Source organism: Loxodonta africana, chromosome 19 (genome assembly GCF_030014295.1).
Source record: "Loxodonta africana isolate mLoxAfr1 chromosome 19, mLoxAfr1.hap2, whole genome shotgun sequence".
NCBI classification, from domain to species: domain Eukaryota; kingdom Metazoa; phylum Chordata; class Mammalia; order Proboscidea; family Elephantidae; genus Loxodonta; species Loxodonta africana.
In genome coordinates, this window is record NC_087360.1 from 14,509,876 (window position 1) to 14,527,966 (window position 18,091).

An 18,091-nucleotide genomic window follows, 5' to 3' on the forward strand; every position below is an offset into this window, starting at 1 on the left:
ATATTTTATAGATGTTAGAGATTAGACCCTTGTCAGATTTGTGGCCAAAAATTTTTCCCAGTCCATAGGTTCTAGTTTTATTTATTTTGTTGTTGAAAAATATACATAGCAAAACATACACCAAATTCAAGTTTCTACATGTACTATTTAGTGACATTGGTTACATTTTTCAAGTTGTGCAGCTATTCTTACACTTCTTTTCTGAGTTGTTCCTCCTCCTTTAACATAAACTTACGGCACCCTTAGCAAGGGCAGATTATCCAATTTTTTTTTAAGGTAAGCATGGTGCTTACCAGATCATCTGTAGTGAACAATTTCGCATGGGTTTTACCATATTGTGCTTACTTGTCTACTGGATAATACGCCCCTCCCCCTTAGGTTCCTATCTAATCCTTAGAGTTGCAGTTATCAGTTTGATCCCTTAACAGAGAATAATGCTCAAGGCAGACATTCTTTACTAATTTAGCTAAAATATTGTTTGGTTTTAATACTTCAGGGGCTATTTTTGATTTAAAGTTTAAAGATTATCTCAGGGCTATAGTTTCAGGGGTTCATCCAGCCTCCGTGGATCCAGAAAGTCTGGAGTCCATGAGAACTTAAAATTCTTTTCTGTATACATGACCCTGTTTTATTTTCTTCATAATAGCTACGACTGATTCAAACGTTCATATTCATTTGTTTAGTTGTTTAATGCCTCCCCATACTTGAATGCAAACACCTAGAGAAGAATATTTTTCAGAATTAATTGCTAAATCCCCAGTGCCTGGCATATAGTAGTTGCTCAATACATGTTTGTTGAATGAAGAAGGAGGGCTTGGTGTAAAGCCAACCTTTGGCAAATGCCCCTTTCACAGACTGGAAAACAGAAGAACTGGGAGGCCGGTCGCTGGGGCTCCAGCCCAGCTAAGTCTTGGGCGCTGCTAGCCCTGCGGTCACGTGGGCCAGGGCCCTGCAAGAGGGGCTCTGGGTGGGGAGGGGCACGGAGGGGGCGGGGCCGCCCACCCGGAACTGGAGAGTCGCAGGGGCGGTGGTTTCCGGCCGCAGCGGACACTTCCGGAGGAGGCACTGTGCCGTGGCACCTGGCTGTGCGGAGGAAGACGCGGAGAAGCGCGAGCGCCCGCGATGGATAATCACGGACTGGAGGAGTTCCGCCGGCGCTGGCAGGAGGAGCTGGCGCAGGCCCAGGCGCTGAAGAAGCGGCGGCGGCCCGAGACTGCCGAGCGGCGGCCACGGCGGCCCGAGTTAGTTCCCGGGCGCGGCGAGCAGGCCTCGGGGTACCTGGCACTGGCCCAGGGCCTCCTGGAGGGCGCGGGGCGACCCCCGGCAGCGCGGGCCACCCAGGCTGAGAGGCAGGACGCGGCGAGTCGTTCTCGCTCCCCTCAGGGCCGCGAGGACACCGAGGGAGGGGACCAGCTGTTGGACCAGCTCATTCGCGACCTGGTGAGTGACCGTCGCCTCCTGCCGAGTCCTGGGCTGGTCCCGTCCCTGGGACAAATCCCGCAATGGGTTGGAAAGTAACTCTGTGTGTGTCATCAATTATAGGACAAAATGAGGAGGAGTACACAGACGTTTGTGCTTTTATAAAGTATACTGGAAACAGTGGTTCTCTACTGGGGGCTGTTTTGTTCAGCAGATTTGGCAGTGTCTGGACTTCGGGTAGCGCAGTGGTTAAGAGCTCGGCTGTTAACCGAAAGGTTCGCAGTTCGAATCCACCAGCCGCTTCATGGGAACCCTATGGGGCGGTTTTACTCTGTCTTATAGGGTCACAGTGAGTCGGAATCGACTGCAGTGGGTTTTTGGTTTGGTTTGGAGACATTTGTGGTGGTTACAACTGTTTGGCGGGGAGCAGGGGAGGAGATGGTGCTAAATATCCTACAATGCACAGGACAGCTCCCCAGGACAAAACATGATTAGGCCCAAAATGCAGTAGGTCTGAGGTTGAGAAACTGTGCTGAAGAATACCCAAACTATTAACAACTGTTGCCATTGGGAAGGAGACCAAGACAAGGATGGGAAGGAATGTTAACTTTTCTGGGTATACTGTTTGTGCTGTAGGGTCACTGTGAGTTGGAATTGACTTGAGGGCAACGGGTTTGGTTTATGGTTTTATATACATTAAAAAAAATTAAAGTGAAAAAAAATAAGAATCCCATGGACGCTATCATTAGGATGAGGGTTCTTACGTTTTAGAAGGACATGGATCCCTTGGAAAATCTGGAGGAAGCTAGAGACCCTTCTCCATGAAAAAAACCATATGCACAGGTTGGGAGGATCAAGATCAGGTGAAACACATGCATGGAATTCAGGTTAGGAGTCAGGACAAGACAGCAAGTTTTAGTAGGTTAACTTAAACCAGGCTTAAAGGAGGACTCGATGGCAAAGGGAAAGGGCATAGCTTCCCCAGCAAGCTAAACCCGCTGCTGTTGAGTTGATTCTGATTCGTAGTGATCCTATAGGACAGAGTAGAGCTGCCCCATTGGTTTTCCAACGCTGTAAATCTTCACCGAGGCAGACTGCTACATATTTCTTCTCCAGAGTGGCTGGTGGGTTCGAACTGGTGACCTTTCAATTAGCAGCTGAGTGCTTTTAACCATGGCGCCACCAGGGTGCCTCCTTATAAAGCAGTAATAATTTTTTTTTAATTTTGGTGAAAATATACACACCAAAACATTCGTCAATATGACAAGTAATAACACTGAATTTACAATTCAGTGACATTGATTGCATTTTTCATGTTGTGCCACCATTTTCGCTATCTTTTTCCAAATATTTCATCACCGTTAACATAAACCCAGTTCTCCCCACAAAAAAACTCCGTCTTTTCCCCTGCCTCTCATCCCTGTACCCATTAATAATCTTTGGTGTCTATATGTTTGCTTGTTTTACATAAGTGAGACTATATGATATTTGTCTTTTTGTGGCTGACTTATTTCACTCAGCATCACGTTTTCAAGGTTCATCCATGCTGTGGCATGATCAGGCATTTATTTCTCTTTTTGGCTGTGTAATATTCCATTATATATATCTGTAGATGCCACATTTTGTTTTTCCATTTATGTCCATGATGTTGGACATTTTGGTTGTTTCACAATTTGCTTATTGTGAAAAATGCTGCAGAGAATGTTGGTGTACAGGTTCCTGTTTGTGTTCCAGCCTTCATGTCTTCTGGGTATGTCTTAAGACTGAAATTGCTGGGTCATATGATAGTTCTTTTTTTTTTTTTTTTTGAACATTTTATTGTGATTTGGTTGAAGGTTTACACAGCAGATTAGTTTCCCATTCAACAATTTACACACATTTTGTTTCATGACATTAGTTGCAATCGCGTCAACGTGACAGCACTCTACTCCCTTCCTCCCTGAGTTCTACGCTTCCATTTGCCCATCTTTCCTGCCCCTTTCTGTCTTCTGAACTTTGGTTTTGGGCAAATGCTGCCCTTTGATCTCGTATAGTTGATTGTTCTGAGGAGCACATTCCTCGTGGGTGTTATTGTTTACTTTATAGGCCTATTGTTTGGCTGAAAGACTATCTCTGGGAGTTTGTTCTGTTCCAGGTTTGAAGGGTGTCTAAGAGCCATAGTCTTGGGGGTTACACCAGTCTCTAGCAGAGCAGTAAGTCTGGTCTTTTTTATGAATTTGAATTTTTCTCCCACTCTGTCCAGGACCTTCTATTATGAGCCTGCTCAGAGCAGTTGATAGGGGTAGCCAGGCACCATCTACTTCTGATCTCAGGCTAGTGGAGGCTGTGGTTCAAGTGGTCTGTTAGTCCTTTGGACTAATTGTTGCCTTCACTCTTTGATTTTCTTCACTTTTCTTTGCTCCAGACAGGAAGAGACCAATAGCTGTATCTTAGATGGCCATTTGCAAGCTTTTAAGACCCCAGACATTATTTACTAAAGTAGGATGTGGAACATCTTCTTTATGGATTAGATTATGCCGGTTGAGCTAGATCTCCCCCGAGTCAATGGTCTCAGCCCTCAAGCCCAGTGATGCAGTACCTCAAGGTGTTTAGTTATGGCTAAGAAGATTTCCTCCCAAGCATCTGTCAGTTTGTCATATCTTGGGGGCTTGCGTGTCGATGTGATGCTGGAAGCTATGCCACCGATATTCAAATACCAGCAAGGCCACCCATGGTGGACAGGTTTCAGTGGAGCTTCCAGACTAAGACAGACTAGGAAGAATGACCTTCTGCTTCTAAAAAAAATTAGCCAGCGAAAACCTTACGAATAGCAGTGGAACACTGTCTGATATAGCGCCAGAAGATGAGCCCCTCAGGTTGGAAGGCACTCAGAATATGTCTAGAGAAGGGCTGCCTCCTCAAATGACCTTAATGACGTGGATGGAGTCAACCTTTCCAGACTTTGACTTGCTGATGTGGTACGACTCAAACTGAGAAGAAATGGTGGGAAACATCCATTAATAATTGGAACGTGGAATTATGAAGTATGAATCTAGGAAAATTGGAAATTGTCCCAAATGAAATGGAACACATAAACATTGATATCCTAGGCTTTAGCGAGCTGAAATGGACTGGTAGGGCCGTTTGGAGTCAGACAATCACATGGTCTGCTCCGCCAGGGATGACAATTTGAAGAGGAATGGTGTTGCATTCATCGTCAAAAAGAACAAGATCTATCTAGAAGTACAGTGCTGTCAGTGATGGAGTAATACCCATACACCTACGAGGAAGACCAGTTAATATGACTGCTATTCGCATTTACATACCAAGCACTAAGGCCAAAGATGAAGAAATTGAAGATTTTTACCAACTCCTGCAGTCTGAAATTGATCGAACCTGCAGTCAGGGTGCATTGATAGTTACTGGTGATTGGAATGCGAAAGTTGGAAACAAAGAAGGGTCGGTATTTGAAAAATATGGCCTTGGTGACAAAAACAATGCCAGAGATTGCATGATAGAATTTTGCAAGACCGCCGATTTCTTCATTGCAAATACCTTTTTTCAACAACATATCAGAGATTATACACGGAACTCACTGGGTGGAATACACAGGAATCAAGTCAACTGTATCTGTGGAAAGAGATGATGAAAAAACTCAAGATCATCAGTCAGAACGAGACCAGGGGCTGCGAATGGAACAGACTATCCATCAGTTGCTCATATGCAAGTTCAAGTTGAAGGTGGAGAGAATTAGAACAAGCCCAGCTGAGCCAAAGTATGACCTTGAGCATGTCCCACCTCAATTTACAGACTATTTCCAGGATAGATTCGATGCACTGAACAGTAATGACTGAAGACCAGACGAGTTGTAGAATGATGTCGAAGACATCATACAAGGAGAAGGCAAGAGGCCATGGAAAAAAAAGACAGGAAAGATATCCAAAGTGGATATCAGAAGAAACTCTGAAACTTGCCCTTTAACGTCGAGTAGCTAGAGCAAAAGGAAGAAATGATTGAGTGAAAGCTGAACAGAAGATTTCAAAGGGCAGCTCAAGAAGACAAAGTATAGTAGTATAATGACGTGCAAAGACCTGGAGTTAGAAAGCCAAAAGAGAAGACACTTAACATTTCTCAAGCTAAAAAAAAACTGAAGAAAAAATTCAAGCCTCAAGTTGCAATATCGAAGGATTCTACCAGGAAAATCCTAAATGACCCCAGAAGCATCAAAAGAAGATGGAGGTAATATACAGAGGCACTGTACCATAAACAGTTGGTTGACGGTTAGCCATTTCAGGCGGCAGCATGTGATCAAGAACTGATGGTACTGAAGGAAGAGGTCCGTGCTGCTGTGAAGGCACTGGTGAAAAACAAGGCTCCAGGAGTTGATGGAATACCAACTGAGATGTGTAAACAAACGGATGCGATGCTGGAGGTGCTCATTCATCTATACCAAGAAATTTGGAAGACAGCTACCTGGCCAGCTGCCTGGGAGAGATCTGTATTTATGCCCATTCCAAAGAAAGGTGATCCAACCAAATACAGAAATTATCAAACAATATCTTTGATATCACATGCAAGCAGAGTTTCTCTGAAGGTCATTCAGAAGCAGTTGCAGCAGTACTTTGACAGGGAACTGCCAGAAATTCAAGCTGGATTCAGAAGAGGACATGCATGGAAGGAGGGATATCATTGCTCATGTCAGATGGATCCTGGCTAAAAGCAAAGAATACCGGAGAGATGTTTGCCTGTGTTTATTGCGGAGTCTGTTGACTGTGTGACTCCTAACAGATTATGGTTAACATTGCGAAGAATGGAAATTCCAGAACACTTAATTGTGCTCATGAAGAGCCTGTACATAGATCAAGAGGCAGTTTTTGGAACAGTACAAGGGGGTACCGGTTGGTTTAAAGTCAGGAAAGATGTACATCAGGGTTGTATCCTTTCACCGTATTTATTCAATCTGTATGCTGAGCAAATGATCCGAGTAGCTGGTCTATATGAAGAATAACAGGGGCCATGAGGATTGGAGGAAGACTCATTAACAACATGTGCTATGCAGATGACACAGCCTTGCTCAATGAAAGTGAAGAGGACTTACTGATGAAGATCAAAGACTGTAACCTTCAGTATGGATTACACCCCAGTATAAAGAAAACAAAAATCCTTACAACTGGACCAATAAGCAACATCATGATAAAGAGAGAAAAGATTGAAGTTGTCAAGGAATTCATTTTTCTTGGATCCATAATCAACGCCTATGGAAGCAGCAGGCAAGGAATCAGATGACACTGCATTGGGCAAATCTATTGCAAAAGACCTGTTTAAAGTGTTAAAAAGCAAAGATACCACTTTGAAGACCACTTTGCACCTGACACAAGTCATGGTTTTTTCACTTGCCTCATATGCATGCAAAAGCTTGACAATGAATAAAGAGACCAAAGAATTGACGCCTTTGAATTATGGTGTTGGCAGAGAATATTGATTATGCCATGGACTGCCAGAAGAGTGAACAAATCTGTCTTGGAAAAAGTACAGCCAGAATGCTCCTTAGAAGCCAGGATGATGAGACTTCGTCTCACGTACTTTGGACTTGTTATCAGGAGGAATTGGTCCTTAGAGAAGGATATCAAGCTTGGTAAAGTGAAAAGAACATCACTGAAAAAGAGGAAGACCACAAACGAGGGATGGGCACAGTGACTGTAACAATGGACTCAAACATAACAATGATTATGAGATTGGTGCAGGAATGGGTAGTGTTTTGTTCTCTTGTACGTAGAATCAGTATGGGTCGGAACTGACTTGATGGCACCTGACAACAAGAAGTTTTCATAACTGTAAACATGAGTATATTTGCAGCACATACCAGTGATGTACATAGAAATATCCTCTGCTAAATCTACATATGCTTGTAGGTATACTCTCATATGCCATCCCACACCTCTGCAGCTTACATATCTAGCTTTGTAACCACATGTGAATTATTGTTTGCTATTATTATTAAGGGTTTATGAATGTAATATTATTTACTGTTTTCGTTTTACTCTTGCATTCCTCCCACTGTCTTCCTTTGCCTTGGTCATATTGTGCTGACACCTCTCTTACTGTGTGTTGCCTTTCCCTTCACACAAGTTAATACAAGTCTATCTAATTAGTGGTCCCCCTCTCCCCTTCTGTCCCTGGTAAGCACCAAAGAATATTTCTGTGTGTAAACTTTTTCTTAACTTTTTATGATAGTGGTCTCTTAAAATATTTGTCATTTTGTGAATGACTCGTTATTATTCTTTAATGTTGGGTAGTATTCCATTATGTGTATGTACCATAGTTTGCTTATCCATTCATCCGTTGATGGGCACTTAGGTTGTTTTCTTCTTTTTGCTATTGTGAATAATGCTGCAATGAACATGGAAGTGCATATGTCTATTCGTGTCACAGCTCTTATTTCTCTAGGATATATACCTAGTAGTGGGATTGCAGGATCGTAAGTTGTCTCTTTCTACCTTTTTAAGGAAGTGCCATACGGTTTCCCACAGTGGTGATATCATTTTACAGTCCCACCAGCAGTGTATGAGAGTGCTCATCTCCCCACACCCTCACCAGCATTTATCATTTTCTGTTTTTTGATCACTGCCATTTTACCAGGGGTGAGATGATATCTCATTGTTGTTTTGATTTGCATTTCTCTAATGGCTAATGAAGGAACTCTGGTGGTGCAGTGGTTAAAGCATTCAGCTGCTAACCAAAAGATCAGTGGTTCAAACCTACCAGCTGCTCTACGGGAGAAAGATATGGAAGCCGACTGCAGACTTGGAAGCCCTATGGGGAAGTTCTGCTCTGTCCTGTAGCGTCGTCATGAGTCAGAATTGACTCCATGGCAGTGAGTTTTAGTGAGTTATGATTGTGAGCATCTCTTCATGTATTTGTTGGCTGCTTGAATGTCGTCTTTGGTGAAGTGCCTGTTCATGTCCTTTGCTCACTTTTTAATTGGATTGATTGTTTTTTTTCTTACTGAGGTGTTGAAGGTTTCTATAAATTTTAGAGATTTAGTCCCTTGTCAGATACGTTGTTGTCAAAATTTTTTCCCCAGTCTGTGGGTTCTCTTTTTACCCTTATGGAGAAGCTTTTTGATGTGCATATGTATTTAATTTTTAGGAGGTCCCAGTCATCTAGTTTATTTTCTGCTATTTGTGCATTGTTTGTTATGTTTGATAGTCTGTTCATGAAATAAATTAGGGCCCTTATATCTGCCCTTATTTTTTCTTCCATGATCTTTATAATTTTAGATTTTACATTTAGGTCTTTGTGTTAAGTTTTTGTTACATTTAGGTCCTTCTTGTGTTAGTTTTTATATATGGTGTGAAGTATGGATCCTGTTTCATTTTTCTGCAAATGGATATCCAGTTGTGCCAGCACCATTTGTTGAAAAGAGTATCTCTTCCCCATTTAATGGATTTTGGCCCTTTGTCAAAAATCATCTGTCTGTAGGTGGATGGATTTACTTCTGGGTTCTCAATTCTGTTCCATTGGTCTCTGTGCCTGTTGTTGTACTGGTACTGGGCTGTTTTGACTACCATGGCAGTTCAGTAGGTTCTGAGACTGAGAAGTGTTGAGACCTCCTACTTTGTTTGTCAATAGTATTTTGCTCATCTGGGGTCTCTTTCCCTTCCATATAAAGGTGGTGATTATTTTTTTCCATCTCTTTAGAGAATGTTGATAGAATCTGGATTGGAATTGCATTATATCTATAGAACACTTTGGTTTGTATTGACATTTTCACAATGCTAAGACCTCCTATCCATGAGCATAGTGTGTTCTTCTATTTACATAGGTCTCTTTTGGTTTCTTACAGTAGTGTTTTGTAGTTCTTTTTTGAATAAGTCTTTTACATCCCTGTTGAGGTGTATTCCTCAGTATTTTTTGTGGGGGGGGGGCTGTTGTGAATGGTATTGTTTTTCTGATTGCCTTTTTGGAACTCTCTTTGTTAGTGTAGAGGAATCTGACTGATCTTGTACTCTGCTGCTTCTATTAGTTCCAGTAGCTTTCCTCTAGAATCTCTGGGATTTTCTGTGTATAGGATCATATCTTCTGCAAATAAGGGATAGTTTTACTTCTTCCTTACCAATTTGGATGCTTTTTATTTCCCTTTCTTGCCTTATTTCTCTGGCTAGGACTTCCAGTACAATAATGAGTAAGTAGTGATAAAGGGCATCCTTGTATGGTTCATGTGGTAGTTGTATGTTCAGCTTTTTGAGGAACTGCCAAACTGTTTTTCGCATTTTACATTGCCACCAGCAATAGATGAGGGTTTTAATTTTTCTACAACCTTGTCAACACCTATTGTTGTCTGTTTTTTTGATCATTGCTGTTCTAATGGGTGAGGTAATATCTCATTGTGGTTTTGATTTGCATCTCCCTAATGTTGAAAAATCTACCACATAAGCTTTTCCAATTTTTAATTGTTGGTAATAATTAAAAACATTAGGTGCTAACACTGTGCAGGTTAAACAAAATCTACCTATAGACTGGATTTGGCTTGGGTCACCAGTTTGTGATCTTTGCCTTTGGCCTTCCCAAGACTGCCTGTTTGAACCACAGGTGACTCCTGAAAAGGAAGGTTTATTCCCATTTGAGACTCCTCAGAAACTCTAACAGAGGCATATTCAGGTGACTTGAACGGGAAATAAAAGTCACATACCACTTCCCAGCACCTTGTTTTCTTCACCGTATTAGTGTACTCTGTTAGGGCATCCTGGTGTATTTTTGGTTCAGTCTCTTCAGTATCGTCACTGGAGTGAGAACAGCTAAGTTAGTAGTTAAGAGCTAATTTGCCTCTTGATGAGCATGTGGACAACGCTGCTTTGATGGACCTTTGGTGGACAAGCACAGTTAAAATGAAAACTTGGAAATGTCACCTTGTGAGCTCCATCTTCTCTTTTGAAACTTAAATAGTTGCACTTAGAAACCATCTCTTTTTAGGTGGTGAGTTGAGAATTTCTAAATTGGAATGTACTTGATAGTCTTCTTGATATATATTTAAGCTAGTGGAAGAAATTACATAACCCGGGATAATCTCAGAGGCAATAGGCATTTTCTCTGGGTCCAACATTTTGATTTTTGGGACTGGTAAGAGCTTTAATACTTGCTAGCCAGTATTTATCACTTACTGATACCAATATTTAATCTGTCAGAGCCTGCTTCTGTGATGCCAACAAGAAGATCATTTTAATGGCTTCACTTTCTTCGTTTTTAAGTTAGAAACAAATAAGAAAACTCTTTAACATGAACACCCCTGGTCTGGTTAATATGAAATGAGAAGGCGAACTGATTCAAATGAGAACTCATGAGTTGACTCCCGTGGAATGACTTCCCTTCTTCTTTGCTTGTCCTTTGCCTTCTTTCAAGTCTCAGCTTGAATTCCACCTCCTATGTTAACTGTGCCCTGACCCTTCCAGCCCACAGTTTTCTTCCTTCTCTCTTTCCCCCAGCTGAAAAGTTCTTATTGTCAGTGCCATTTGTTGATTCATGGTATTCATGAATTAGCAGGTCTCTAGTTACATTTTGAAGTGGCATCTTTGTATGCTAGAACACCTTTGTAGCTTAGGTCATTTTTTCACTGGGGAGTACTGCTTGCTGCTTGAATCAGCTTGGGGTTCATTCATTCCTTACAGAAATAGTCATTAAATGGCTTCTAAGTATCGGACGTTCTTCTAGGCACTGAGGATACCACAGAAAACAACAACAACAAAAAGATGCCCTTACATTCTGGGGAATAGGGAGCATTAGACAATGAATAAATAAATAGACAATAAATACTCTGAAGCAAAATAAAGCAAGTAGAGAGGACAGCGTATGTCTGTGTTAGGGGAGGGGCTACAGTTTTTATCTGAGGAGAAGGCCTTCCTGCGAAGGTCCCATTTCCTGGAAGGCCTGAAGAAGGCGAGGGGGCAAGGACACAGATCTCTGGGGAAGGCATCCTAGACAGAGAACAGCAAGTGCGAAGGCTCGAAGCGTCCCATGCTTGGTTTAATGCTTTGCTGTTGCTGTCTCGAAATTCTTAATTTTGAACAGTAGATCCTGCAAATTATGTAGCTGGTCCTGATGGTGGCCATGTGCTTGGGAGTGTTTGGGGCCCTTGACATGAAACTCTTTATTTCCCCTTTCCACAAACAAATCCATATCCACTTGTAACTCTTTTGGACCTGCATTTTCTTGAAGGGGAGCTCCCTGCTTATCTTTTCTCCCATTTTTGACTCAAAAGGCCCGTCCTGTTGTGACTTCCTTCATCCTCCTCCAGCACTCAATCCCCTAATTCTTTAGATTGGTCTTTTGTCTTCATCCCTTGCTAAAGCCCGCAGGGGACCAGTAGGTGGTGAATGAGAGTGTCTCCAAGTTGGATAGCCCATTCCAGTAAAACAGTGATAAATCAGACCCCTGCACACATTTACAGTGGATCTATGTTTGCAGGGCACTGTGCTGGTTAGATTCTGTAGCATTATAGTTCAGTTATATCATCCCTGCATGCCATTAACAAATATTTATTGAACACCTTTTGTTCTTTTTCATAACGAGGCATGAGGATTGGGTTAAATGTTACGGGACAAATTGGCTTTTTGTGGATTGCTTGGGAGCTTAACCACTCTTTCTAGCATTGTTTCCTTGGAGAAATGATTTCCAAGTTCTAAATAGCTGACTTACTAATGAACTTTTGGCATACCTTAGGGAACTATCTTTGTGGCCTGTTGTCTTCTGTATGTATTTTAAGTGAGAATGACTTAGCTCTAGAGAAAATTTTACGTTCTTTGAGCATAGAAATAATCGCGAACAGCACCCTTCTCCTTACCCCCAGCACATGGCGCGGCCCTGAATTCAGATAGTATTATGAACACAAAACACCTTATTTAAAAAAAGTATTGATTTTCTGTGCCCATGAAAATATTGCACGCTGTCTGTAAAAATATTTATGAAATGCAGATGAGTACAAAGGAGAAAACAAAAATCTCTTGCAATCTCATTGCTCTGAGACTATCACTGATAACGTTCTGGGGGACTTCTGTCCATTCTTTTTTTCTAATTGTGTATGTAAGTAGGAAGAAGTCTCCGTGGTGCAATGGTTAAGCACTTGGCTGCTTAGCCAGACGTCAATGGTTCAAACTCATCAGCCACTTTGAGGGAGAAGGATGTAGCAGTCTGGTTTCGTAAAGATCACCCATGGCTGTTAAGTCGATTCCAACTCATAGCAACCCTATAGGACAGGGTAGAACTGCCCCGCAGGGTTTCCAAGGAGCGGCTGGTGGATTTGACCTTTCGGTTAGCAGCCGAATGCTTAACCACCACTGGGCATTATAAACGGGTATCTGTTTATTTTGAAGTGTTCCAAACTCCCCCGCATCAACAAATTTTTTTTTTTTTTTTTGGTCGTCTCAAAGAAGAAACAGGTGAAACTGGAACATATCCATTCCTTCTGATGGAGATTGTGTGGCTCTGCGTGGCGTTCACAGTATGTGGAGAGCTGAGATAAATCCCTTTAAGAAAGTAGTCTCTTCTTTCAGTCACAGACTTAGCAGAAATGTTGTTACAAACCTACTATTTGAACCTGAGGTGCTTTTCTCAGTTTCTTAAACCACCACCAAGAGAGACCTTTCCTGTGTTCTGCTTGCTCTGGAGGTGTACTTTGGGAACAAACCTTTAGTTGGTTTCCTCACTTCTTACTGATTTGGCTCTTAGTAATTATCCCTTCTTCTATTAAACAAGAGAAGACAGATTAAATTTCCAGCAGTAAGGCACAAAACCAATCCATTTACAGAATTAGTCTTACATTAGCACATAGGAGTACAAATCAGCCTCCCTGGGGATGGATCTGTTTGCAATTTCTCTCAGCATTTTTGGACTAAGTCCAGTGGACTTTGGGAAAATCTAGTATTCACTGACTTTGAATTAACAAAGTAACATGACCCCTTTGTGTGTGTGTGTGTGTGTGTGTGTGTGTGTGTTTTGCTTGATTGGCGAAGAGGGTATGGGTTATTTTTTTAATGTCTGTCTAGGATTTAGGATTGTGGTTCTCAACTGTGGTGTTTCTCAGGACGCCTGATGAAGAAATGCATGGGCCTCACCCCTGGAGATTCCTGGGCAGCAGGTCTGGGTGGGGCTCTGGATGTTTGTTGTTTAAAAAGCTCCACAGGCGATTTCGATGGGTAATAAAGAATGAGAGTCATTGAGTGTGGTAGAGAATCAATATCTGATCCACTGTAAAGAACGAAAAGTCAGGTTGTATTTTTTTTAAATAATATTTTATTGTGTTTTCAGTGAAGGTTTACACAGCAGTTTAGGTTCCCATTTGACAATTTCTACACAGATTGTTCGGTGACATTGGTTACATTCTTCACAATTTATGAACATTCTCAGTATTTCTGTTCTGGTTGTTCTGTTTCCATCAGTCTAGTTTCCCTGCCCGCATACATTCTACTCTTTGTTTTAAAGTAATTGTTGACTGTTTGGCCAGGTTGTATGTTACCGAAAAGATATTTTTCTTTACATTTGAAGGAATGCTAATACTTTGAATTTTATGGTCTTCTGTGGCATAATTTGGCCGTTCTCACATTGCTTGGGGCAATTAAATTAATGTGAGATTACTCTCTTTAAACATTATGGTCACTCTGATATTTTGATAGTGTGATCAAGTGTCCCTTCTTAGTGTGTCCGGTGTCTTTAATCTCTTCCCTTCCTTCTTGGAATATCTTTGTTTCTGAAATGTCAGCTTGTCCATTGTCTTTTAGTTATGTAGTACTGCAATAACAGAAATACCGCAAGTAGATAGCTTTAACAAACAAATTTATTTTTTCACAGTTCAGGAGGTTAGAATTCTGATTTCAGGGCACTGTCTTTAGGGGAGGCTATAGGGTCGCTATGGGTGGGCATCAGTTCAGTGGCAACGGGTTTGGTTTTTGGTTTTTTCCCTGTCTGTTGGCCCTTGGGAAACCCTGGTGGCGTAGTGGTTAAGTGCTACGGCTGCTGACCGAAACGTTGGCGGTTCAGGTCTGCCAGGCGCTCCTTGGAAACTCTATGGGGCAGTTCTACCCTATCCTGTAGGGTCGCTATGAGTCAGCATCGACTCGACAGCAGTGGGTTGGATTGGGTTGGGTTGGCCCTTGAGGAAGATCTTTGACTCAGCAGTCTTTATGTGGCTTGGCATCTGTCTTCCCCCATCTCTGCTTGCTTGCATCAAGGATTGCTCAATCAGCTGTTTTTATATCTCAAAAGAGATTGATTCAAGGGACACCTTACACTAATACTGGTACATTAACACAACAAAGAAAACCCATTTCCGAATGGGCTTATAACCATAGGACAGGGATTAGGATTCACAGTACCTGTTTCTGGGGGACACAGTGCAATCCTCATGGCTTTGAGTGAGTGGGTACGGAGTCGTACTAATGTGGCCCGTAGCGTTTTAGATGACTGTGTGCTTAGAGATAAGTATAGGTGAAAGCCTGATAGCAGCCTTTGGATAGCGAGATAGGTTTTCTCTGCACACTAGCAGTAAAGTGACTTGTATTTATTAACTGTGGGAAGTAACAAATGAGAGTGCTAAAGACAGTGTGTTGCTGTTGCTGTTAGGATTTCCATGGTTACCGGGCTAGAGCCCGTGTCCAGGTTGTGGCTTATCTTTGTCGAATTATGCATACCTCTCAAAGACTTGTGTTTTCAACTACAGGGTCGAACGTACTCATAACTCTAAATCTTTTGTAAGCGTTTCCCAAGTGATATGCTTCTAATAATAATAGACTGAAGTTCATGGATGATTTACTTCACTTTGAATCTACTCTCATGTTTTCAATTTTTGTTTTTTTTCTATAATAACGTCACTTTCACTTCCTTACATCCCAGTATGTCTCCTGGAGTAGAGGAACCTGAAATAGTTACCAAATAAATGTCTCCGGAGTAGTGCCTAAGAACCCTTGAGAATGTGTTGAACGTGGGACTATAATGTGTTATATCTGTTGTTTTGGAGAAAAGATCGGATTCCTCATGAAACAGAACCTGAGATGGAGATTTGCACGCAGGTGCTTTAGTGGGAGTGGCCTTTCTGAGAGGTCTGGAATTGAGGCAAGTGGGCCAGGCCTTTGTACCCACACACTGATAGTCATTGGATGCAACCTTGGGTGAGGCAGCTCTTGGCCAAGGACAGTGCCTACGAACGGACTCATCTGTGCCCATTTGCAGGCAGCACTCTGGGCTTCTGGGTAGGAGTGTCTAGAACTGAAGTGGGGATCTGAGTGACCCACCACAGCATCCACTATAAGAACCATTAATGGAATATCTTGTATTCCAACTTATGGCATGAAACTTCAGTATTTGGTCTCCTGCCCTTGTGGGGCTCCATGTTTCTTAAAATGTGTAACTTCCTTTAAAGTATTGGATTCTTTTTTCCTGCTATTCCCCAACCAGGGGTAGCTACAGGGAAGGGATTTGATGTATTTTGGGCTGATGATCATTTTGGATTTTAGATGTCATAATTATAAAAGAGCACAGTATTAAAAAAAAAAAAAGAAGTTCGGCTGCGTAATGCTGGTGTTAATGTAATTATAATTCATTGCTTTGAAGTAATTGTTCTGCAGAACTTATGAACAGTCAAGAACCGTCACAACTTGGGCATCACCAGTAAGACCAGTGTGGCATCTCTGTTATCGTCTGCTGGTGTGGGTGGCCAGGACACCACTGTATAGTCGTATGCACCCTGATGGGTCTCTTCTTTTCCCCCCACTGTGAACCTGAGCAAATCCTTCTTTAGTTATTTCTGTAGTATAACCTTTGAAAATGGATTATTTTTTTTGAAGTCCTCTTGGAAACACCTCCTGCTAATGGATACTTCCAGTGTCCTGAACTCCTGAATAACTTACCTTCTGCTGTCCCATCCCATTTCCACTGTCATCAAACTGTCATCTGCTTGTAGTACAAGGGGAGACAGCTTTTTCCTCGGTGTAAACAACAAGCTGGTTTAGGAGTGATGTGGAATGTGGGTCAAATGGATAAATACTTGCTGAAGGCAGGGAGTTGGAGTGCCACTTTATAGTGACAATACAAAAAAAACCAAGCCAAACCCAGTTCCGTCGAGTCGATTCTGACTCATAGCGACCCTATAGGACAGAGTAGAACTGCCCCATAGAGCTTCCAAGGAGCGCCAGGTAGATTCGAATGGCCAGCCTTTTGGTTAGCAGCCGTAGCGCTTAACTACTATGCCACCAGGGCTTCCATAGTGACAATAGCAATCATTTATGGCACGCTTAGCCCTGGTACTTGTGCCAAGCCTTGCCATGTATTCATTTTATTCTCACAGCTGGCCGAGGAAATAGGTACGTTACTATCACTGTTTTACCAACGAGGAAGCTGAAGCCCAGGTGCACATAGCATGGCTCTCACGGCAGGTGGGGTGGCCGAACTGGGATTGTCACAGTGAATCTGTGCGTTAAACCTCCATGCTCTGCCTCATCCCGGGGATCGTGGTGGTTGGCATCCAGGAGGACGGGGGCAGGGTTGGGGTGTGCTCAGGTAGCGAGCTGCGCTGTCTTCCAGGATGAGGATGGAGAATGGGCAAATGAATAGGCGAAGGAGGGCAGACTCCTGCTACCAGGAGAGGGAGTTTCTGCACTAGAAAAACCAAAAAACAAAGATGATTTCTCGTGCCTTAGTGTCAAGCACAGACACCAGTTCCTAGTGAATCCTGAGTGGAACCGATTCCAGAAAGCAATGCCTGGCAAGTCCCTAACAGTGAAACACAAAATACGACTTCAGTTTGAATGGGTGCGGGCTTTTCTGAGCCTTTGTCCCGGTTCATTTCTTTCTCTCTCCCTCTTTTTTTTTTTTTTTTACCAATACTTGTCAGTAGACGTCTCCACTTCACCATAGTCAAAATAATCCAAAAGAGAAAGCAGAAGGAAGTCCAGGGTTCCAAGTGTTGTGTGTGTGTGTTGGGGGGCGGGATTCCCAGTTGCCTCTGGGCCTGGGCAGAGGGTGATGTCTCTTGCTCTTGAGCAGTGAAGCTGATTAGTTGTGGGAGGGGACCTAGCCTGACATCAGGCCAATGACTTCCTATTTTTTGGGGGGCAGGGACCCCTTTGCCGCCCGATTACACTTGCAGATATTTTCCTGTTTTTTTCTGTCTGGCCAACATTTCTCTCCTGATTTAACATTCTGTCCTTTGTTGCCCACAGAGAACTGTCAACACGTACTCCTTTTTCCTCTAGAGACCCTTTTTGGCCTGATACTTAGCCTTGCACTGTTTTTGCAGCCAAATGCCACATTTCCTTCTTATGCATGGGGTTACCTTTTAGCCCCGAGACTCCTATATGAACAGAAATGTGAATCCAGAAAGATCTCCACTCTGGTTTTTGGTAGGTATTAGTCAGTCCTCACACTCTTAAAAACGCTGAGACTCTTTTCTGTTTTGAGAACGTAGCTTTGTAGTACACAAGACGGTTGTAGTTAAGAGGGGAATTAACAATTTGCTTGCTACCAGTAAGTCACGGATGTCAGCCAAAGCTAATTAAAAATGAATTTTATTAAATAAACAAGTTCTATTGGGACAAAGAGCACAGCTTTCCTGAGCTCTGCAGAAGCACACTCCAAAGTGAGCTTTGGCAGGTGGGTTTGGGACCAGGCAGAGGGGCACGCAGGCACACTTGGCTTTTTTCTGTTTCAC

The 18,091-nt window shown here is 42.5% G+C and overlaps 1 protein-coding gene across 1 annotated transcript in view; it reads left to right on the forward strand.

The window, feature by feature from the left end:
* The first annotated feature begins 1,057 nt into the window (after nucleotides 1-1,057).
* FBXW8 (F-box and WD repeat domain containing 8) overlaps nucleotides 1,058-18,091 on the forward strand; it is a 139,338-nt gene continuing 122,304 nt past the window's right edge. The window contains exon 1 of the mRNA XM_064272262.1: nucleotides 1,058-1,440. Within this exon, the coding sequence (XP_064128332.1) occupies nucleotides 1,123-1,440 (318 nt within the window). The 5' untranslated portion in view covers nucleotides 1,058-1,122. The remainder of the gene's footprint in view (nucleotides 1,441-18,091) is intronic.